The sequence below is a fragment of the Nerophis lumbriciformis genome, linkage group LG32 (assembly GCF_033978685.3).
Source record: "Nerophis lumbriciformis linkage group LG32, RoL_Nlum_v2.1, whole genome shotgun sequence".
Classification (NCBI taxonomy): domain Eukaryota; kingdom Metazoa; phylum Chordata; class Actinopteri; order Syngnathiformes; family Syngnathidae; genus Nerophis; species Nerophis lumbriciformis.
This window is the reverse complement of record NC_084579.2, coordinates 25,369,882-25,394,452: the sequence shown is the minus strand read 5'-3', so window position 1 is coordinate 25,394,452 and position 24,571 is coordinate 25,369,882. Positions and strand designations below refer to the sequence as shown.

The following is a 24,571-nucleotide window of genomic DNA, read 5'->3' as shown; positions in this document are numbered from 1 at the left end:
AATGAAAGCCATTTATCAACAATATCCAGAAACGCCGCCGGCTTCTCTGGGCCCGAGATCATCTAAGATGGACTGATGCAAAGTGGAAAAGTGTTCTGTGGTCTGACGAGTCCACATTTCAAATTGTTTTTGGAAATATTCGACACCGTGTCATCCAGACCAAAGGGGAAGCGAACCATCCAGACTGTTATCGACGCAAAGTTCAAAAGCCAGCATCTGTGATGGTATGGGGGTGCATTAGTGCCCAAGGCATGGGTAACTTACACATCTGTGAAGGCACCATTAATGCTGAAAGGTACATACAGGTTTTGGAACAACATATGCTGCCATCTAAGCGCCGTCTTTTTCATGGACGCCCCTGCTTATTTCAGCAAGACAATGCCAAGCCACATTCAGCACATGTTACAACAGTGTGGCTACGTAAAAAAAGAGTGCGGGTACTTTCCTGGTCCGCCTGCAGTCCAGACCTGTCTCCCATCGAAAATGTGTGGCGCATTATGAAGTGTAAAATACGACAGCGGAGACCCCGGACTGTTGAACATAAAACAAGAATGGGAAAGAATTCCACTTTCAAAGCTTCAACAATTAGTTTCCTAAGTTTCCAATCGTTTATTGAGTGTTGTTAAAAGAAAAGGTGATGTAACACAGTGGTGAACATGCCCTTTCCCAACTACTTTGGTACGTGTTGCAGCCATGAAATTCTAAGTTAATTATTATTTGCAAAAAAAAAAATAAAGTTTATGAGTTTGAACATCAAATATCTCTTCTTTGTAGTGCATTCAATTGAATATGGGTTGAAAAGGATTTGCAAATCATTGTATTCCGTTTATATTTACATCTAACACAATTTCCCAACTCACACGGAAACGGGGTTTGTAATTTAGACGGCCTCGGTCCTCCTTTCTTCTTCTTCGATGTTTTGCTTGCATGCCCAAGTCCAGTAAAACTGCTTCCGGCTAAACTTGTTATAAGCCCCGCTCACATGCTATTATTTTGATACCGGAAGAAAAGAAGTGATACCGGAAAAAAATTAACTAATATGTAAAAAAGAGAAGCGATCATAAAAACCTTTGAAACACACTAACAATAAAAGTGTACAGAAATATGAATATTGGCATCAAAAATATACACCTAAATTATTGTATTTTTTTCAATGTTTATATTTATTTGTTGCCAAAACTTGTTTTGGTGCCAATACAACTTTTTCTACAATGTCAATGTTTTTTTTTTTCAATACCAAATCTTACTGGTAGTTTTCTGGCTCCATAGAGTGGCAACCATAACTCAAAAAACATAATGTAAATAAAAATTTCCACTCTATTGTAACCTAATCCTAGATTATGGCAGACTACCGTACATGTATTATATACAATTGTAAATTGTTCTTTAGTGCAACAAAAAAAGCCCAATGTGTTAAATGCCTTTTAATCTTCTAAAATTGTTCTTTGAGTGCAATAAGAACCATATGTTTAATGTAATTGTAAGATTTCTTTTGTTAAAACGAAGCTAAAAATGAATTTTCTTAGTGGTCTCCTTTATTTTGAAAAGTATAAAAGTATTACATAAAAAAGTATACATCTTGGTACCGGTGCAAGTACCAAAATATTGGTATAGGGACAACTCTAATATACACATATATATATATATATATATATATATATATATATATATATATATATATATATATATATATATATAGTGTTGGGTAAGGTTTTTACGTAAGTGAGTTGAAAAATAAAGCTAACGTAGATCCAAGCTGATGTCCTTGATTCCTCTACTTAACAGCCATTAAAAAAGATTACAGCTGTCCCAATTGCACTATATATATATATATATATATATATATATATATATATATATATATATATATATATATATATATATATATATATATATATATATATATAATATATGTATGTGTGGGAAAAAAATCACAAGACTACTTCATCTCTACAGGCCTGTTTCATGATGATTGAGGGAACCCCTCATGAAACAGGCCTGTAGAGATGAAGTAGTCTTGTGATTTTTTTCCCACATATATATATATATATATATATATATATATATATATATATATATATATATATATATATATATCCATTGATACATTATATTACTTTAACTTTTTCACGTAAAAAACACATTTTTAAGGTGTGATTTCTTTCATTTTGTAGCAGTAGTAGCAACTTTTCTGTTCATTAAGGAATCCGGTCAACTTCTTTTGCTTTCACTGTTATCAAACTGTGCATGCAAGTGATGTCGAGGCCACATTGGGGCATATGCACATTTATGCCAAAGTGATAAATATCACATTTTGCTTGCAGTGTAAACAGTCAGCTGGAAAAAAAATCAGATTTGGGCCACTTTGGCCTGCAGTGTGAACATAGTCCTTGAGTGGCATAGCCAGAGCCCAGACTTGAATCCCATTGAACATCTCTCGAGAGATCCAAAACGAGTTTGTGTGCTTGCAGAGTATTAGACTTAGACTTAGACTTCCTTTTTATTGTCATTCAAATTTGAACTTTACAGCACAGATAAGAACGAAATTTCGTTACATAAGCTCATGGTAGTGCAGGATAAAAATGCAACAAGGTGCATATATAAATAATAAATATATAGAAATAATATATAAATATAAATATAAAATAAATAAATAGATTACTGTACAGATAAATATATTGCACTTTTTCACATGCGTCCACGTTTATGGATGTATGTTATATTGTCTTTTTTATTCCAGCGAGTTAATCCATTTTGGGGGGAGTTGAGGGGATAATTTAATTTAATTATGATGCGTTCAAGAGTCTTACGGCCTGAGGGAAGAAGCTGTTACAGAACCTGGAGGTTCTGCTTCGGAGGCTGTGGAACCTCTTTCTAGAGTCCAGCAGTGAAAACAGTCCTTGGTGGGGGTGAGAGGAGTCTTTGCAGATTTTCTGAGCCCTGGTCAGGCAGCGGCTTTTTGCGATCTCCTGAATAGGAGGAAGAGGAGTCCTGATGATCTTTTCCGCCATCCTCACCACTGTCTGGAGAGACTTGTTCTTATTGTTCTGTGCGTGAGGATTTTAGCACTGTTTTGACGCCATAAATATCAACCACCGATACAATCCCATGATCACGATCGGGACAGCTTTAATACACACCCTCTTAAGGAGCAGCCATCGTGCGGTCTGTCGAAAGAAAGTGGGTGAAGTGTCTTGCTCAGGACACAACAGCAGGGATTCGAACAGGGAACCGCTCCGTTGAGTGAATGTGAATTGAGTGAATGTGAACAATGACGTTCGCGCAAGCAGTGCCAGATAAAGTAATAGTCGACGATTCAGCACTCTAACAATGGCGCCTTAGGCATACTTGCCAACCTTGAGACCTCCGATTTCGGGAGGGGGGGGCGTGGTTGGGGGCGTGGTTAAGAGGGGAGGAGTTTATTTACAGCTAGAATTCACCAAGTCAAGTATTTCATATATATATATATATATATATATATAAGAAATACTTGACTTTCAGTGAATTCTAGCTATATACTGTATATATATTTTTATTTATTTATTATATATATATATATATATATATATATATATATATATATATATATATATATATATATATATATATATATATATATATAAATAAGAGAAATACTTGAATATCAGTGTTCATTTATTTACACACATACACCCACATAACACTCATCTACTCATTGGTGAGTTAAGGGTTGAATTGTCCATCCTTGTTCTATTCTCTGTCACTATTTTTCTAACCATGCTGAACACCCTCTCTGATGATGCATTCTGCTTCGTCTCCTTGTTTTGTGCGCAGTTGTGCACTCTCTAAAAGCCGTAGATGTTATTGTCACATATGCATGTACAGTAGATGGCAGTTTTGTCCTGTTTAAGAGTGTCACAACATTGCTGTTTACGGCAGACGAACTGCTTTACGGTAGACGAAAACGCGACTGCTGTTGTTGTGTGTTGTTACCGCGCTGGGAGGACGTTAATGAAACTGCCTAACAATAAACCCACATAAGAAACCAAGAACTCGCCTTCGATCATTCTACAGTTATAACGTGATTGGGCAGGCACACTGTTTATATTGTGGGAAAGCGTACGTGAAAACAGGCTGTCGACACATCACTCAGGATCCGCCTGAATTTCGGGAGATTTTCGGGAGAAAATTTGTCCCGGGAGGTTTTCGGGAGAGGCGCTGAATTTCGGGAGTCTCCCGGAAAATCCGGGAGGTTTGGCAAGTATGGCCTTAGGGTTGCAGTCAAGCAGCCACGATGCACACTGTGTACCTTTTGTTGTCAAATATTGGCCAAAGCAAGCTGGCTGTTCTACTAATTGAAATGTTTCCAAGTGTCTTTTTTTAATTAAAGGGCTCAACAGGCAAGAAAATCCTATTTCCTCTCCATTATTGGTCCTTCTTGCCCTGAGGTAGGAAATGCTGGATTATTGGTGACGTGCTCCCAGCAGCTGACCACTAGGAAGCAGTGTTGTGTCAACAGAGCTGTGAAAGGACATGTTTGTTTACAATAGGATGGGCTGACTGCCTCCCACTCACACTGGCAGCCCTGTGGGGCTAATGGCTCCATCATTGGCAGGCCAATCACGTCACTACTAGAAATCACTTATTATCCTGTGGATAAATGCACTTGGGGGGTCGGAGGGGACGTGAGCTTGTCAGCATGAGAACATCTCAGCCTATCTAATTGACGAAAACACATCTCTGCCGTGCGGGCCTTTCTCACCGGGCAGTTGTTTCATTTCAAATGAAAACCTTCGATTTTTTTTTTCCTTGAACATGTCCTTTCTTTCACTCTCCTTCTCACGCAGGCCGGGACAAGATGCCCCAGACAGATGCTCCGGCCACTTTGACGCCGTCGCCCAAATACGAGGGGAGGCCTTTTTTTTCAAAGGTATTTAAGCCTCACAGCCGAGAGCGTGTGCGAGAGAGGCCGACAGACGAGCTGATAGTGAGCGAGAGAGGAGAGGTGAAAGGAGATAAATTGTGAGGAAGAGACAGGGTTGTGGGCACAGAGTAGGCGCTCCAGCGATCAATAGAAAGCCAAGTGATGTGTTGCTCCCAGGGCTCTCCTCACACTATCACCCAATTTTATGCTCCAAACAAAATGCTCCAAGAGGCTGCTTTGCTTCAGGTGTCTTATCTCTCTAATACGGAGTGTATTTTTCCATGCTCATTAGATAATGTGACTAATACATCTGCAGCACAACAATAAGATTCTACTGTATATTTTAAACGGTACTTATTGCCTGACATTTATGGGACTTTGCTTATCGTGAGTACAAGGATGGCATGGAATTACTCAAAGGTAAAAAGTACAGTAAATAAAGCGATGGGCTAATATTTACAAATATGGTTGTGGTATTATTTTATTTTAAACATGCAAAGGGTTGCAGTGTGGTTGACATATTTACACTTTTAGTTTCTTAAACTAAATCATATTAATACATTGACTTATTTGCTTAATCCATTCCATATTTTAATAAACACTGCAGCTGCACACGCTTACCATTTATAGCCGGGTTGCATATGACGTCATCCGTTTTTCTTCATCGTGGTTTAATTCACACGATGGTCAAGCAGCTTGAGCGTAGCATTAAAACAAGTGAGAGTGAGTGTAGAGTTTGAGCAGAGAATGCCATATTGCTGTTCTGTTCTTGGGTGTTCCAGTCGTTCAAATAGAGAGATAGGAAAGAGCTTTCATAGAGTCCCGAAAGAAGTAGTTTATATAGTCAGGAAAAAAATAAAGTGCGTCAAAGGAATTTTTTGGAACTTTATGTGATGCAATCGAGTTTATTCTTTTTGATATTAGTGTTTGCGAGCAGAACTAAACGTAAAGGAAGGACAAGAGATCACATTAAAGTTTGAGTTCTTTTGTAGTTGTTTTGCCTAAATATAACTACAAAGACATGCTTGTGCAAATAATGTTATGTTAAGTCGTAGTAATAAACATTGGGATTTTTGGTCCAATCCACCGTATTTTCATTGTCCATTTTCATAACAGAAACTGAAAGCTTAGTTGTTGTTGTGCAGTAAAGCCAAATGCTTTATTCGACACGGATTACCACATCATAGCGTCTTTGGTGATATTTGTTAGTATCAAGAAAATATCCTAATAGTATCAATAAACTAGATCACAGGTGTCAAACTCAAGGCCCGCCACATCATTTTGAATGGCCCTTGAAAGCCTGGAAATAATATGCATCAATAAAGTAGTTTATCTTACTTTCTTTTTTTATTTGACAGGGGAAAAAAAGACATGTACTGCATGCAATTATACATCTTTTAAATTGTATCTATCTAATAATGCAAGAGATATTATATTATCATACATTCGTAACATTTTTGGGGTGAAAACATACATAAATATCTACTTTGTCAAGACTTGGACTGTGGAGTTTTTGTTTTCCCAAGATGCAAAAGAATTTGGATCGGACATGGCTTGAAGGTGGGTACATGATTTATTTAACACTATAACTACAAAGAAAGGATCAAACAAAAAGCGTGCACAGGGGCGGAGGTACAAAACTAGACTATAAAACACAAAACTTGCACATTGGCAGAAACTATGAACAATTAAACAAAACACTAACTGTGGCTTAATAAACAAACTTACTGTGGCATGGGATCGTGAACAGGGCTTGAAACGCGAGGATAGCAGGGTGAGAAAGGCTATGACTCCAGGACGAACAACAGAAAATGAAAAGCTTAAATACTATGGACATGATTAGTAACAGGTGCGTGACTCAAAACAGGTGCGTGACATGACAGGTGAAACTAATGGGTAACTATGGTGACAAGACAAGGGAGTGAAAAGACAGAAACTAAACAAAACATGACTTAAAACAAAACATGATTACACAATCATGACAGAGCCCCTCCCTTAAGGACAGATACCAGATGTCCATAAAAATTAACAAGAGTCATGGGAGGGCGGGAGGGGGACATGGCGGTGGGTCGCCAGACCACGTGTCCCCGTATCCACCGGGGCAGAGTTAGGTGGCGGCGGCGGCGAGTGGAACGCCGCTGCAGCAGGCGAGGCGGGCGCCCAGGGAATGGCCACATTCGTGGCCGACTGGGAGGTGGGCGCACTTGGCGTGGCGGGCGACCAGGTAGCGGCCATATCCGTGGCCGACGAGGAGGGAGGCGCGTCGTCATCGTGGCAGGCGTGGCAAGACAGGCGGCGAAGCTCGGCGTGGCGCGTCCGGCGGCGAAGCTCGGGGTGGGTCTTGGTCTTGGTCTAGGCGTGGGTCTTGGTCTAGGTCTTGGCATGACGGGTCTTGGTCTTGGCATGGCGGGTCTTGGTCTTGGCATGGCGGGTCTTGGCATGGCGGGTCTTGGTCTTGGCATGGCGGGTCTTGGTCTTGGCATGGCGGGTCTTGGCCTTGGCATGGCGGGTCTTGGTCTTGGCATGGCGGGTCTTGGTCTTGGCATGGCGGGTCTTGGCATGACGGGTCTTGGTCTTGGCATGGCGGGTCTTGGTCTTGGCATGGCGGGTCTTGGTCTTGGCATGGCGGGTCTTGGTCTTGGTATGGCAGAGCTGCGACTGGCGGCACTTGGCGTCGTTGAGCTGCGACTGGCGGCACTTGGCGTCGTTGAGCTGCGACTGGCGGCACTTGGCGTCGTTGAGCTGCGACTGGCGGCACTTGGCGTCGTTGAGCTGCGACTGGCGGCACTTGGCGTCGTTGAGCTGCGACTGGCGGCACTTGGCGTCGTGGAGCTGCGACTGGCGGCACTTGGCGTCGTGGAGCTGCGACTGGCGGCACTTGGCGTCGTGGAGCTGCGACTGGCGGCACTTGGCGTCGTGGAGCTGCGACTGGCGGCACTTGGCGTCGTGGAGCTGGTACCGGAGCTTGGCGTGGTGGGTCTTGGTCTTGGCGTGGAGGAGCTGGTGCTAGCCTTGGAGCGGCGACAGGTGCTAGCCTTGGAGCGGCGACAGGTGCTAGCCTTGGAGCGGCGACAGGTGCTAGCCTTGGAGCGGCGACAGGTGCTAGCCTTGGAGCAGCTAGCCGCGGTGCTAGCCTTGGAGCAGGTGGAGGTGGCCTAGCTGGGGGTTGCGGCTTGGCAGGTCGGAAGACTGGTGAGGGCGGTCGTGCTGGAGGCTGTGGCTTGACAGGTCGGAAGATTGGTGGTGGCGGCCGTGCTGGAGGCTGTGGCTTGACAGGTCGGAAGACTGGTGGTGGCGGCCGTGCTGGAGGCTGTGGCTTGACATCGTGATGCTGAGCCACCCCACCTGAACAATTCCCAGCCCTAGCCCCCCCCTCAAGGGGCGGATACCAGACGCGCTCCCTGCGGTCTGGAACTCTCTGTAGGGGTGGGCGGGGGAGGGCAGAAACTTCCCCATTAAATTGTCCAAATTGTCTTTTTTGTACCTGTGTTTTTGTGGGTGAAAAAAAAATTTTTGTGACTTAGGCGTGACTTGAGTCCTGGGGGGCGGGGCATGAAATTTGGGTGGCTTGTCTTGACAGGATCTAATGTTCAAAATCATATTTTGGTAGTGTTGAATCATGGTCATGGGATTGGAGTCTTTTGCTGGAGGTGAGTGATCAAAAGAAAAAGAGTTGAAAAAAAAATCCTGGTCTGTGACGTCATCTTGGAGCTGCGGAGCTGGCAGCAGCCTGCTTCCGCCCGGAGTGGGAGGAGCCTGCGGGAGTGCTGCGTGCAGTCTGCTCGCCTTCCCTGACGTCCTCGGTCTGGAGCGGCGCTCCCGGGATTGCGGTGACGCAGCCTCGTCCTCGGACCAAATGGAGCTAATAGGAACAAGCTTCCCATTTGGCCCCCACGTCAGGTCTCGCTCTGCCATGGCTCCTAACGACTCCAAACTTCCTTCTTCGACCAAATTCTTTGCGGGAAAGTGATTTGCTGGAGTCATAATGTCAAGACTTGGACTGTGGAGTTTTTGTTTTCCCAAGATGCAAGAGAATTTGGATCGGACATGGCTTGAAGGTGGGTACATGATTTATTTAACACTATAACTACAAAGAAAGGATCAAACAAAAAGCGTGCACAGGGGCGGAGGTACAAAACTAGACTATAAAACACAAAACTTGCACATTGGCAGAAACTATGAACAATTAAACAAAACACTAACTGTGGCTTAATAAACAAACTTACTGTGGCATGGGATCGTGAACAGGGCTTGAAACGCGAGGATAGCAGGGTGAGAAAGGCTATGACTCCAGGACGAACAACAGAAAATGAAAAGCTTAAATACTATGGACATGATTAGTAACAGGTGCGTGACTCAAAACAGGTGCGTGACATGACAGGTGAAACTAATGGGTAACTATGGTGACAAGACAAGGGAGTGAAAAGACAGAAACTAAACAAAACATGACTTAAAACAAAACATGATTACACAATCATGACATACTTAGCCTTATGATGTTAAAGCAAGTTATCTATCAGATTGTACACTGTTAACATGACAATATATTTTCTTTAAAAACAGCTCGGTCTTCAGAATCCTACCGTAAGAAAAGAACTGTGGTACCATTTTTACATTTACAGTAATACGCTATGAAAACAGCAACCATATTTTTTATGCAAAAAAACTGGCAGCTCAATCACCAGAATTTGATATTAAAATAGAATGTGACCATTTTACTGTAAATTTTATGGTAAAATTCTGCCATTTTTTTTACCACAAAATCCAGAGATTTTTTTTTTCTTACAATGTAGGTAAAATATACATTTACTAATCAATGCATAGGTAATCATGTGACAATATCATGCAAATAAATCCTTATACATGTAAGTTTCTTTTATTAATTACTAGCGGGCGGCCCTCTGAGGGCAGCCAAAACTGCAACGTGGCCCTCAATGAAAATGAGTTTGACACCCCTGAACTAGATGAATACATCTCTTGTAGGCTCAACAGCATATAATGCATCTTGATATCGCTAGCAAACATTGCTGAACAACAGAGACATATACAGCTAAATAATGAGACAAAATATGAACTTCACACCATAAAAACAACTGCAGACATGAATTGTAGATGACAGACTAATATTTGTAGCAGGAAATCAACTGCAAACAAACTTATCCTTTTTGTCATTAGTGTCACGATCACAGCAGTACGGCACTCGTTATGTCAATCAAATACGTTACTCAAGTAAGTCCAACTTTGTCTTTTACAGATTTATGTTTAATTTATGGACCCCTCAGATGTAAATACATTATGTGCCTCCAATCTTTTCTTCTCTAAATACTGTGAGTGTCAAATGAAGTGAGGTCGTAGCAGGCAGTAACGTATTGGTGATGATAAATGGTTGAAATCTTTCAAAAGCTATTTTTCTTATGAGTGTACAAATCCACTCCATCCAATTTGAAATATTTTTTTCCTGATCGCTTTTATATTTGCATCTAAACATTTCAAAATCTGCCCAAATCTACAATGATACAGGTAAATAAACAGTAGCCTAATGGGGCTCTAGACCAGGGGTGTCAAACTCATTTTAGAACGGGGGCCACATGGAGAAAAATCTATTCCTAAGTGGGCCAGACTGGTAAAATCATGACACGATACTATAAAAATAAAGACAACTTCAGATTGTTTTCTTTGTTTAAAAATAGAACAAGCACATTCTGAAAATGTACAAATCATAATGTTGTTGTTGTTTTTTTACACATACATGTTGCGGTTAATAGTATTCTATCTTTATTTGTCGTTATTTATATTTTCTGAATAAATTATGTGATAATGTTCATCAGTCAACTCAATGGTGTTAATTTTCAATCCATCAAGATAGAAAAATAATATCAAAATCAAATTGCAGTATGTTTTTTATGTGGTTTGATCATTTTAGTCGACTGATGTACTTACATGTGGTGTATTTTGTACATATGTAGATCATCTACATAGAATTGCTATTGCGACATCTAGTGGACACATTTAGAACAGCAGTTTCTTTCATTAAAAAATGTCGGCTCATTTTTATACTTAGCAAACTCATCCCGTGGGCCGGATAAAAACCTGTTTCTTGGGTCCTGATCCGGCCCACGGGCCGTACATTTGACACATGTGCTCTAGACCAGTGGTTCTTAACCTTGTTGGAGGTACCAAACCCCACCAGTTTCATATGCACATTCACCGAACCCTTCTTGAGTGAAAAATAAAATGTTTTATTTTTTATTTTTTCAAATTCAAGACAAAGTTACATGTTTTGTTTACTAGTGCACAAAATGAACCGTGCATGAACATCACCTTGTTCAAAGAACAAAACCAACACAGTGCATTAACTCACAACAAATTACACACTTGCAAATGAGATGGAAAATTAGAGGGAACATTTAGACTTAGACTTCCTTTTTTTTGTCATACAAATTTTTACTGTACAGTACAGATACGCCAATGGGGAGAAGTTTTTATTTACACGATTGATTGATTGACTGATTGATTGATTGATTGATTGATTGATTGATTGATTTAAACTTGTATTAGTAGATTGCACAGTACAGTACATATTCCGTACAATTGACCACTAAATTGTAACACCGACTAAGTTTTTCAACTTGTCCACGTTAATCAATTCATGAGTCTGGTGTGTCTTGACCGCTGCGGCAGAGGCTATGCCGAACCCCTGAGGCCGACTCACCGAACCCCTAGGGTTCGATCGAACCCAGGTTAAGAACCACTGCTCTAGACCATCACCTGAAACCCAGAAGTGCCCGGATGTGCCTCTTAGTCACGTGATTGCAACCCATGTGTCATTCCTTCTTTACACAGCAAACTATCAAACAGCGGTGCCTCTGCTGGTTGCAGACAAGTACTGCATTTAATTTGGCCTCAATTGTTTGAAGACAATTATACATACTGAATATTAACATTGAAATAATTGAGTAAATGATACAGATGCGATATTGTGATACTGTCCACAACCTCAAACTAATGTTAGGTGACATGTGGTGTAATGAATGAAGACAATGCTTATTTTACTGTATTGTTAACTGAATGCACTTCACAAATAAAAATATTTTGCAAATACTGCAATGTAAGTTGTAGAAAAGGTGCCAAATGTATTTCAAACAATTTGTCGCAATAAAAATGGACGTTGGAAGTCAAATAACAGCAAAACAATCACACAGCTTTAACTCACTCTGTTTCCTTCCATCAAAGGCAAGTACTTTTGGCGACTAACGCGAGAGAAGAACCTGGTCTCTCTGCGTCCAGCTCAGATCCATCGATTCTGGAGAGGCCTTCCGCCCAACATGGACAATGTGGACGCCGTGTACGAGAGACCCGGAGACCACAAAATTGTCTTTTTTAAAGGTATAGTAAATATCCTTTCAGAGACTTTCTCCTCTCTGTTTGAGCACAGAGAAGAGTTTATTCAATGAATTGAAATATTTGTCCACCCGCGTTAGGTCTCAAGTACTGGGTATTTAAAGACAACATCGTGGAGGAGGGTTACCCCCGTTCAATCAGCGACTTCGGACTGCCTTTAGAGGGAGTGGATGCGGCATTTGTGTGGCTCCACAATGAGAAAACCTACTTCTTCAGGGACAACCGCTACTGGCGGTACGATGACCACCTGAGACGCATGGATCTGGGCTACCCTAAAGACAGCACGCTCTGGAAGGGACTGCCAGCACACCTGGATGATGCCATCAGGTGGTCTGACGGTGAGTAGTATGGGTTGCTTTACAATGGAAATGCCTTAACACAGGTGTCCCAGTGAGGCAAAAAATATAGAGGAATTAAAAAATATCAGCCAGGGTTCAGGGGCTAAAGTTGAAGAGATTTTGCAATTTTTAGGATGCTTTGGAAGGCATTTCGTGCATATAAATTCTGTAAGCATGGTAGAACAGGGATTAGTGCGTGTGCCTCACAATAAGAAGGTCCTGGGTTCAATCCCAGGCTCGGGGTCTTTCTGTGTGGAGTTTGCATGTTCTCTCCGTGACTGCATGGGTTCTCTCCGGGAACTCAGGCTTCCTCCCACCTCCAAAGACATGCACCTGGGAATAGGTTGTTTGGCAACACTAAATTGGCCCTAGTGTGTGAATGTGAGTGTGAATGTTGTCTGTCTATCTGTGTTGGCCCCATGATGAGTTAGCGACTTGTCCAGGTTGCACCTTGCCTTCCACCCATATGCAGCTGGGATAGGCTTCAGCACCCCCGCAGCCCCAAGAGGGACAAGTGGTAGAAAACGGATGGATGGTTGAATGGAAACTCTGTAAAAATGCAAGAAAACGTATCAATGGTTTCTATCAATTAGATGCGATACCACATATCTTTTTCATGACCGTACCACAGCCTCAATAGTTCAGTGAATTTATTGAGAAAATATCTTCACCATATCAATATTAGCCATTCCAAAATATACAACATCCATAGTTGATTTCATTATTTCAATGTTTTTTCTGTTTTGAGAAAATCTCTTCACTCCCAAGGCAGTTCATGAATACATGAAATATGGCGGCTATATTTGATAACAAATATTGTAATTGTCAAATATTTTGTTGAACTAGCGAGTCACTTAATAAAGTCATGGATGTAAGATTGCTTTCATGATATATGCTACACGTTTGTTCAATTATAACATGAAGATTTTTATTACATGTTATCTTAATAAACTCATGATCATACTGTAATGGTGGCTGTAATTACAGTTCACTACACAATATTTCCATCGCTGCAATACTTATGTGCTTTTTAGGCAACTTTGGCTGTGCAGAAGTAGCTCTAGTACTGGTACAAATTATTCGGGTTAGTATTATAAATCATGATAAAATCATATGACATAATATTTACTGGTCAACAGCAATATATTCATGAAACAGTTCTCTCCAAGGTTTCTCATTGTCCCATTGGGTTGAGTTTTTCTCAAAATTTTTTTATTCATTCAAAGCATTTGTTATTTGATTTTTCATCGCTTCACACGCAGGCTAGCTAAGCCTAGTTTGGCGTTTGCTAGCTTTGAAAACATCACCATTCAGACTCCGGCATAAACGCGAGTATGGCTTCATGTATCAATTGCACACTTCTCTCAGAGAGGTTGTCCCTGCTAGAGAGATGTGTCCACACGTTAGAACAGAATAATAAGATACATTTAGACAGTGTTGACACGCCAGTTAGCACAGGCTGCACTAGGCCTACTGGGTGGCTAGCGTAGCTAGATTTGACTTTAGCCAGCTTGCCACGGTGCGCCAGAAAGCGTGAACAAGTCAGTTAGTGTAGGCTGCACCCGACTGTACTCTCGACTGTACTTGGCCTGCTAGCGTGGTTAGCTGTAAGCAGTCAGCTAACCACAGTGCGCCGTAGAGCGGCCGAGTTAGCGGTTTTTAACGGAAATCCAAAAAAATACCACTTAGGCTAGAACAGAACTGGGCAAATTAAGGCCCGGGGCCACATGCGGCCCGTTGAGCTTTTCATTCTGGCCCGCCGGACATTCCCAAATAATTTTTTTTAGAGCTTTAAGAGCCTTCCCGGTAAGGTCTATTCAGGTGTACTGGAGAGGAGGCTACGCCGGATAGTCGAACCTCGGATTCAGGAGGAACAGTGTGGTTTTCGTCCTGGTCGTGGAACTGTGAACCAGCTCTATACTCTCGGCAGGGTCCTTGAGGGTGCATGGGAGTTTGCCCAACCAGTCTACATGTGCTTTGTGGACTTGGAGAAGGCATTCGACCGTGTACCCCGGGAAGTCCTGTGGGGAGTGCTCAGAGAGTATGGGGTAACGGACTGTCTTATTGTGGCGGTTCGCTCCCTGTATAATCGGTGTCAGAGCTTGGTCCGCATTGCCGGCAGTAAGTCGGACACGTTTCCAGTGAGGGTTGGACTCCGCCAGGGCTGCCCTTTGTCACCGATTCTGTTCATAACCTTTATGGACAGAATTTCTAGGCGCAGTCAGGGCGTTGAGGGTATCTGGTTTGGTGGCTGCAGGATTAGGTCTCTGCTTTTTGCAGATGATGTGGTCCTGATGGCTTCATCTGGCCAAGATCTTCAGCTCTCACTGGATCGGTTCGCAGCCGAGTGTGAAGCGACTGGGATGAGAATCAGCACCTCCAAATCCGAGTCCATGGTTCTCGCCCGGAAAAGGGTGGAGTGCCATCTCCGGGTTGGGGAGGAGATCTTGCCCCAAGTGGAGGAGTTCAAGTACCTCGGAGTCTTGTTCACGAGTGAGGGAAGAGTGGATCGTGAGATCGACAGGCGGATCGGTGCGGCATCTTCAGTAATGCGGACGCTGTATCGATCCGTTGTGGTGAAGAAGGAGCTGAGCCAGAAGGCAAAGCTCTCGATTTACCGGTCGATCTACGTTCCCATCCTCACCTATGGTCATGAGCTTTGGGTCATGACCGAAAGGACAAGATCACGGGTACAAGCGGCCGAAATGAGTTTCCTCCGCCGGGTGGCGGGGCTCTCCCTTAGAGATAGGGTGAGAAGCTCTGCCATCCGGGGGGAGCTCAAAGTAAAGCCGCTGCTCCTCCATATCGAGAGGAGCCAGATGAGGTGGTTCGGGCATCTGGTCAGGATGCCACCCGAACGCCTCCCTCGGGAGGTGTTTCGGGCACGTCCGACCGGTAGGAGGCCACGGGGAAGACCCAGGACACGTTGGGAAGACTATGTCTCCCGGCTGGCCTGGGAACGCCTCGGGATCCACCGGGAGGAGCTGGACGAAGTGGCTGGAGAGAGGGAAGTCTGGGCTTCCCTGCTTAGGCTGCTGCCCCCGCGACCCGACCTCGGATAAGCGGAAGAAGATGGATGGATGGATGGATGGCTTTAAGATATAAAGTGTAGCTGCCATTATGATGTGCAGTGATGTTTTCTAATGACCGTAAGTCTTGAACTATACAAAGTATTTCAATGGTTGGAATCTGCGCTTATGGATGATACTGATGATATGATAGTTACTATGGTAATCTAATTAGTTACTATGGTCATCTAATTAGTTACTATGGTAATCTAATTAGTTACTATGGTCATCTAATTAGTTACTATGGTCATCTAATTAGTTACTATGGTCATCTACGTCACAGCAGCTCAGACGAAGCACCAAGTAGTGTGGGTGGGAAGCATTTCCACAGACGCGGAAGGAGATTTTCAGAACAAAGTTCTAAAGCTTAGTCTTAGGGACGGCGTGGCGCAGTGGAAGAGTGGCCGTGCGCGACCCGAGGGTCCCTGGTTCAATCCCCACCTAGTACCAACCTCGTCATGTCCGTTGTGTCCTGAGCAAGACACTTCACCCTTGCTCCTGATGGGTGCTGGTTAGCGCCTTGCATGGCAGCTCCCTCCATCAGTGTGTGAATGTGTGTGTGAATGGGTAAATGTGGAAGTAGTGTCAAAGCGCTTTGAGTACCTTGAAGGTAGAAAAGCGCTATACAAGTACAACCCATTTATCATTATCATTTAGTGATGTATAGAATAGAATAGAAAGTACTTTATTGATCCCTGGGGGAAATTCAGCAAATATCAGATATATCAGATTGTAGGTGGGTTTATTTTGTACCCTTCGCGTTCACATTTTACTGTTTGTTGCGTTTCACTTGATTTTAAAATATATCGATCGAAAGGGGGTGTGGCATTCATATTTTGTCAATATTCAGTGTTCTATCGTTCATCGAAAAATTTAAAATTCCATTACGTTTTTTAAGGCGGTCTGTCATAACGTTTTTAGCATTCAATCAGACATTATTGTGAGGTTTTGTATTAGTTTCCATAAAAATGGATATATCGGCCCCCAGACACATTTTGTTCTCTAAATGTGGCCCCCGAGTCAAAATAATTGCCCAGGCCTGGGCTAGAAAAATAGCAGAATTCCACTAAACAGCAGACATCTGGGATGCCTGTTAACATAAGAACCAAACCAAATAAATACTTTGAAACTACCAACACTATAAAAACAACAGGCTATTACTCCAACAGTATAAAGTGAACCTTTCCACAAATGTCTCAGAAACTAAGCCAAAAGAAATATACGGTCCAAAATTTAAGAACTGGACTAAAAAGTGCATTTTTTGCCCACGTACATCACAACAGCAATGGCGGAGGAAAGTTGTTTGCGTTTGTATTTACTAGGGGTGTCAAAAATGATGGGTTGACTCAGGGGTGTCAAACTAAATTTAGCTCAGGGGCCACAAGGAGGAAAATCTATTCCCAAGTGGGCCGGAATGGTAAAATCATGGCATGATAACTTAAAAATAAAGACAACTCCAGGTTGTTTTGTTTGTTTTACTTCGGCCCAAAATCGCAAATAATCCTCTGGACAAAACACTTCAAGTTTGTTGAAAATTCTGAGGAAATTGGTGCAGTTTCAAAAACACAATGAGCTTAGACTTTGTCTCAGTGTTTCGACAAAGCCAGGATGAAACTTTAAGTCACGGTCTTTCTGGGATTGAACAAAAAAAACACAACATGTAAACTCTTCTAGATATCAAATACCTCCTTTGTCATGTCCACGTATCAATCCAGTGCTAACTCAACAAACAAATGGAGGTAAAAACGATTCAAAAGGGTTACGTTTTCTCGTTTTTGACAGAGACATTATGGGGGAGTAAGGGTGCCAAATAATGTGTTTGAAGCAGAAGACCTAAAACTGCAGGTTTTAGAACAGCAGTTTCTTTCATTCCAAAAAAATGCAGCTCATTTTAATACTTGGCAAACTCATCACGCGGGCCGGATAAAACCTGTTCATCAGGCCCGCGGGCCGTAGGTTTGACAACCCTGTGTTAACTCATGTGATTTATCACAAAAAATGATCGCAATAAACATGTATCGTTGAAGATTTATTTTGAACGCATATTCCTTGAACTTAATGGTTATCAAATAGGCGGTGTGTGTTTTGTATGGTCAGTGTTTGCTAAAACTTGCTATCAAGTTTTGAGCAAATAAATGACATACGTTCAAGTAAAACATTTTTTACAATGTTTGTGTGTGACATTCTAACAATAAAATAGCATTTGTGTCAAATTACTCAGGTCTTTTTTAGATCAATTTAAATTATGTAAACATGTAATTTACTATGATAAATCATGATCTCAAAAGTGTGATTAATCTGATTTAAAAAAACGAATCAATTGACAGCACTAGTTTATATTTAATGTTCCGATCAGGTCTACAACTTTTTCCAGGGCCAAAAGTTTTGTACTTGGAAAAAGTCAACTTTGGAACTTAAAAATCTAGGTTTTTTATGTTGAATTTTGAAAAATACACCGATGTATTCAAAATTAAAATAGGTGCACACATGTTATTGCAGGTTGAATAATATATGTATGATTCTCCCTGGTTATTCTTTTGTAAAGAAATTTCATTCTTCACTTTCATAAATTTTGATATTTGAGTTTTGTTCAGATTCAAATCTTATTTTTTACAGTTATTTTTTTCCCTAATTGGCAACACTAAATTGGCCCTAGTGTGTGAATGTTGTCTGTCTATCTGTGTTGGCCCTGTGATGAGTTAGTCCAAGGTGTACACCACCTTCCACCCGAGTGTAGCTGGGATAGGCTCCAGCACCCCTGCGACCCTGAGTGGGACAAGTGGTAGACAATGGATGGATGGATGGATAGTTTCGGATCTTTCTTTTTCAGATTCAAATATTTTTTCCGGATTCAGACTTTTGGCCCGGATTTTTACACGAGATAAAACGCTACAGAGAAATGTTGCTCTTGTATCAAAGTGGTAACATTTGACGAGACAACAACCTTTCGGTTCTGTGTACGCAATTGATTTTTGCACTGACTGATGAGATTAACCTTTGATAAAGCACTTGTTGGGGATCAAAACTAGAACACAAACAACTAATTAGCTCTTGGGCTTGTTAGCTGCCCTTGGAAGAAGCTCTGGCTGACTGCACACTGTCTGTCTCAGGTGTGGTGTCTGAATGTTTGCCAACTTCACTTTGTCAGCTCTGATGCTAATGTTCCATTGTAAAGTTGGACCTATGAAGATTTTCCCCTTTTCTGACCTACAAATGTTGGATACTTTCATGAAATCATTAAATTCTGGGCTGCATGTGTTCAATGAAGGAGGTATAGTTATTATACAGAGTGACTTGTGGAGGAGTCGCAGTATAACTCAGGCAGGAAGTGATGAGGTTATGAACCAAGATAGGGAGTGAGAGATGGGTGTTGGCGATTCTTGTTTTATAGATAGACGGTTTAAGTATGCTTCAAAAGACAGTGTGTTGTCGAGTATGACACCCAGACACTTTACCTAAGAAAATGGGGAAATATCAAGTGTAATGGAAAAACTGTTGGTTTTGGCAAGTGTGGACCTAATAGTGAATAAGTAGGATTCTAGTTGACTTATTGTCACATTGTAGAAAATTGTGTAAGATCACTCACTGCTTGAGTTGGGGGCGACACAGAAAGGTAGAGCTTGGTGTCATCCACATAGTAATGAAGGTGTAAAAATAACAATGCATTGTTACATCATGTGTCATTAAAACAGGTTAGATTGCTGTCTGTGTTTTTTTGTTTGTTTGTTTGTTTACAGCACCCCCACCAAGAGGGACAAGCGGTAGAAAATGAATAGTTGGATGGAAATCTTGTTTTATCAGCAGTGACTAGTCCCTTCAAAGCTCCACGGGCTTTTTTTGAGATTGTTCCGGCTATTTAAAATGCCTGAATTCGCGGCAGCTTTTGCAGAAAGTCCTTGCCATGTTTTAAGACTTTTTTTTATTAATAACATTGAATTAACTTGTGATATTATGAATTTGAATGGATGGATGTTATCAATGTTTTAATTGTTCCTTGTAACCTTAACCTCAAAAAGCACAGGATCGCGACAAACGATGAACAACTTTTTTTTTTTTTGTTTTACTCCTTTTATATCGCCCAAACTTAAAAGTAGACACGAGATGACAGTAAAAGCACAAACTTAGACCTCATCGTGAAATGACTGTATTGTTTTAATTAATTATACCTAATAAAAGTAATTAGTAATCATAAATACAGAATGAAACGCTGTTGTCCACAAGTTGCAGACATTCTCTCTGTGGGTTTTATGCTTGAAAAGTTTTTGTCCATTTTTAACATCCATCCATTTTCTACCGCATGTCCCTTTCGGGGTTGCGGGGGGTCACTGGAGCCTATCTCAGCTGCATTCGGGCGGAAGGCGGGGTACACCCTGGACAAGTCGCCACCTCATCACAGGGCCAACACAGATAGACAGACAACATTCACACTCACATTCACACACTAGGGCCAATTTAGTGTTGCCAATCAACCTATCCCCAGGTGCATGTCTTTGGAGGTGGGAGGAATCCGGAGTACCCGTATGCAACCCACGCAGTCACAGGGAGAACATGCAAACTCCACACAGAAAGATCCCGAGCCCGGGATTGAACTCAGGACCTTCGTACTGTGAGGCAGACGCACTAACCCCTCTCTTACACCGTACTGCCCTTATTAATATCCAACACATTCAATTCTGCACGTTGACAGCATTTGAACTGTTGAAATTTGACATTTCTGTTGGTAAATGAGAGATGATGAGAGATTGTCATCCCACTTCAACATCTCTAACATGTAAATTCTGCCTCTTTGCCAGGTCAGCGTTACAAATTAGAATCGGTTCTTAATTGTCTTACCCTAGATAAACGAAAATGTTAAATAAATACATAAATACATGTCAAACTAGGAAGTCAGTGTTTATATTGTACATTGGAACCTCAATTTGCGAACTTAATTGTTTCTTCATCTAAAAGTTTGTATAGTGAAGCACATTTCTTCATGAGAAACAACGTAAATATGAATGATGGCTTCCAGCCCCGACAGAAGTCCCAATTTAATTAAGGTTTGTACACTTTGAACGAGGGTTGTACCGAATACCAACTGGTACTAATAAAGAACCGTGGTACTAATGATTTAAAAACAATGCTATTTCTTGTTTTCTGGCATGTGACTTCTTCCAGGATGTGAAAAAAAGCGGTGGTCAACCAAGCCAAAATGGCGAATTATATGAGTACGAAAGATCTTCCTGCAAAAAGCATCTAACTATGCAATGGAATAGATTTAAATGCTTCATCAAAACAAGATTTGTCGAGTGATATCAAGGATTATACGTTGGTCGCGTTCTCAGACATATCGAACTATCGTGTGCTCCAGACGTCATTCCACACGACAAAACAGATGGAAACTTGGAAAAGCATGAAGCCTACAACTTCTTTGTGTGTGGCTGGGTGAAGGAAATTGGTATCAAGACTCTCCCGGATAAATATGCATAGTTTTTGCTCGGGTAAGGTTTGAATTCCATGATTCAACTAAACTCGCAACCGACAGCTCGACAATGGTGACTGCATACCCATTTAACAAACTAACAATTACTGAATCATCACAATATTAGATTTTTGTCTTGTTACCGTATGTACTCTGACACGTTTGTGTACAAAATAAACAAGAGGGGAGACATAGAAGTACCTTTCCTGACAAAGTATCATTGACATCAAGATAATACTTAAATGAGAAACACTACATGTTAAAAGTATATCAAATAAATAAAGTGATCACTGCAAACTCGTGCGTTCTTCTACCCTGCTCCCTTCTACTGAAGTGTGTGCCACTTATGTCGTCGTCTTTCATAAAATCTTGCACTCTTCCGCCATTCTTGATTACCTCTCGAGGAACTCTGAATTAACGTTGATCCTTTTTGCGATTTTAACGGTTCATGCAGCCGAAAACAACGCAAGCATAGATGGAGTATCAGGGTATCTAGTGTTGGTTAACAACCTTCATAACACCATTTGGACGTTACTTTTACAACCGTTTATGCTCTGGGATTTAGATATACAGTACTGTATATCAAACAAAACATAACACGGAGGTGATGAAACAACTCTCTTTATTAACAAGCTAAAACAACAACAAGCTGAACTGTCCTGTGTGCACTGCACATGCAGAAGTCCCTTTGGTGCCCTCACAAATGACTTTTACTACAAAAATGGCTTTTACTTTTATGAATGCAATGAATGTGAGTGTGAATGTTGTCTGTCTATCTGTGTTGGCCCTGCGATGAGGTGGCGACTTGTCCAGGGTGTACCCCGCCTTCCGCCCGATTGTAGCTGAGATTGGCTCCAGCGCCCCCTGCGACCCCAAAAGGGAATAAGCGGTAGAAAATGGATGGATGGATGATTCTTTCACACATATCTTATGGTTTAACTACATGGTTCCAGGCACACCAGTCATCAATCAAGACCATTGAGTGTCTTTATAACCGCACCTTAAAAGTTCTAGACAAGAAGAGTATACGACATCATCATTGCCAAATTTTAACCAAATACAATATTTTAAGTTTTACCAATTTTATTTTGTTACACACAGTCGAACTGGTTTTTAAATGCTTGGATAACTCTGCTCCGCAATTGCTCTGCAAGGCAATTACAAGACTGCAAAGTGGTACCAGTTCTACCACCCGAGCAATGTCAAAAGGCAACTGTTGTGTTCCATTTCGTAGGACATCTTTTGCCCAAACTGCCTTTTCAATAAAAGGATCACAACTATGGAACTCTCTACCGGACACTTTGAAAAGTATACCTGCACTTGTCACTTTCAAAAAACAAACAAAATTATGGCTAGTTGAGCAACAATCGTGTTCCCATGTTTAGTTTTTACTAATTTTTACTAATTGGTTTTTATCTAGTCTGCACTTTGTCTGTGTTATTATTATTATTGGCTTTGATCTAGTTTGCACTTTGTCTATATTATTACTATTATCATTATTATCAACTCATTCTATTTTTTATTTTCCTATTTTAATGATGTTGGATCTGTGTTGTTGTTGTTGTTGGGGACAAGTGTTGTAAATTAGCTTTGGCTACAAACACTACGATGCATACATTGGATAACTGTTTCAGATGTCTATGTTTTTGTATCTGTCCCTATTTCAAATAAACCTCTATAATAATAAAAAGAAATCCCCAAAATCCTTAACTTTAATAACCATGTTGCTACAATACTAAACATTTTAAAAAGTAAAATCAACTTGCAGTACATTATCGGCAAAGAGCCTCTCGTGAGCTGCTCCTCACAAGAGGAGACAAAAGAGCAGACAAAGGGAGAGAAGGGCCGTGAAAGAAGTCCGCTTTGGCATATTTTTCCAGAAAAGTCTGTTCTCATCACAAAACAAAAACTTGCTTTGGTAGAAAGCCTACTTGCTCAATTTCTTTAAAACGAGAAAGCACAAAATGGGTTCCAGCTGGACACAAAATGAATGAATGAAGCGTTCATACACAGAGACATATTTAGCGCGATCTTAAGGTTCGTAAATCGAAAAGTTCCCAAATAAAGGGGTTTGTGAATAGCTGTTCCTCTGTACATTACCCAGCAGGCTTAGCGCTGTAGACAGGACAAGGAAGTAGGCCGTAGCTACACGGGAGGACGACATTTGTGCTGTTTGAGCAATTAAGAGTTGATATATTGTTACACGTAGCTGTTTCTGCTTTGTCTACACAAGAAACTAACATACATTTTGATTCAAGTTCAAAGTTTAAATCCCAACGATAGTCACACACACACACTAGGTGTGACGAAATTATCCTCTGCATTTGACCCATCCCCATGTTCACCCCATGGGAGGTGAGGGGAGCAGTGAGCAGCAGCGGTGGCCGTGCTCGGGAATCATTTGGTGATTTAACCCCCAATTCCAACCCTTGATGCTGAGTGGCAACGGGTCCCATTTTTATATTCTCGGCCGGGGTTTGAACTAAGGACCTTCCAGTCTCAGGGCGGACACTCTAACCACAAGGCCACCGAGCAGGTTGATTAGCGTAGATTAGACAGTTGACGTGTGCATTGGCAAATGACGCTGATTGGCCAATATACGAGGAAGTAGCAGGCATTGGGCAAAGTTGCAATGGTGCATACCGATTCGTGGAGATGGGTTGAATTTGCGTGAATTTGCGTGATCGCGACATCGTAAATGCCTGGAGGGATTAAGTAACAAAAAAGGCTACTATTGGCAATGTTTGCAGAGGAGCCCGGTCAAAAACATGTATTGACTTGCTGTTTTTTTCAGCTCTTACAGCTAAATAGGTTGGAGACGTCTGGTTCAAAGAGTGTTTTGGTTTGGTATTCTGTTTCGAAAACGTTCAGTTGTGTAAGTGTCAGCATGTGATGTCCTTTAATGTTAACTTGAACTTGTCACGTTAATGCAGATAGCACGTACAAATATGCATGAAATAACACTTCTACAGACATCACACATGGGACGGTTTAGTAGGTATGAATAGTTTTCGTTGTATTGTAAAACTTTTATACATTGCTTGGAGTGATGAATGAAAAATCATTTCAAACATAAACACTATGAACACTTTTACTTCCAGTTCAAGGCACAAAACAGGAAGTACATTTTCAACCCGCAGCACCTGCCGTGAGCGTACTCGTCCAAAAGATGGCGCCATAGCACAAACAATAAAACACCTGTGCAGTGTCTATCTTGGTGTAATATAAAAAGTATATTTTGAATACAAAACATCATGGCCATTAGCGAAGAACAATCCATACATTAGTTTTATAAGGCGCAGGGTTCAAAGTGCTGGGAAAAAAATTAGCCGCTTATAGTCCGAACAATACGGTATGTCTATCAAACAAAATAAATAAAGTGGACTATCAAATCAGTCTG

General features: G+C 41.4%; 1 protein-coding gene across 2 annotated transcripts in view; it reads left to right on the top strand.

The window, feature by feature from the left end:
• The window catches only part of mmp17a (matrix metallopeptidase 17a), a 329,785-nt gene that overhangs the window by 297,786 nt on the left and 7,428 nt on the right, over nt 1-24,571 (top strand). For both annotated transcript variants that reach the window (XM_061926889.1, XM_061926888.1), the window contains 3 exons: nt 4,827-4,909; nt 12,137-12,289; nt 12,385-12,642. In XM_061926889.1, the coding sequence (XP_061782873.1) occupies nt 4,827-4,909; nt 12,137-12,289; nt 12,385-12,642 (494 nt within the window). The remainder of the gene's footprint in view (nt 1-4,826; nt 4,910-12,136; nt 12,290-12,384; nt 12,643-24,571) is intronic.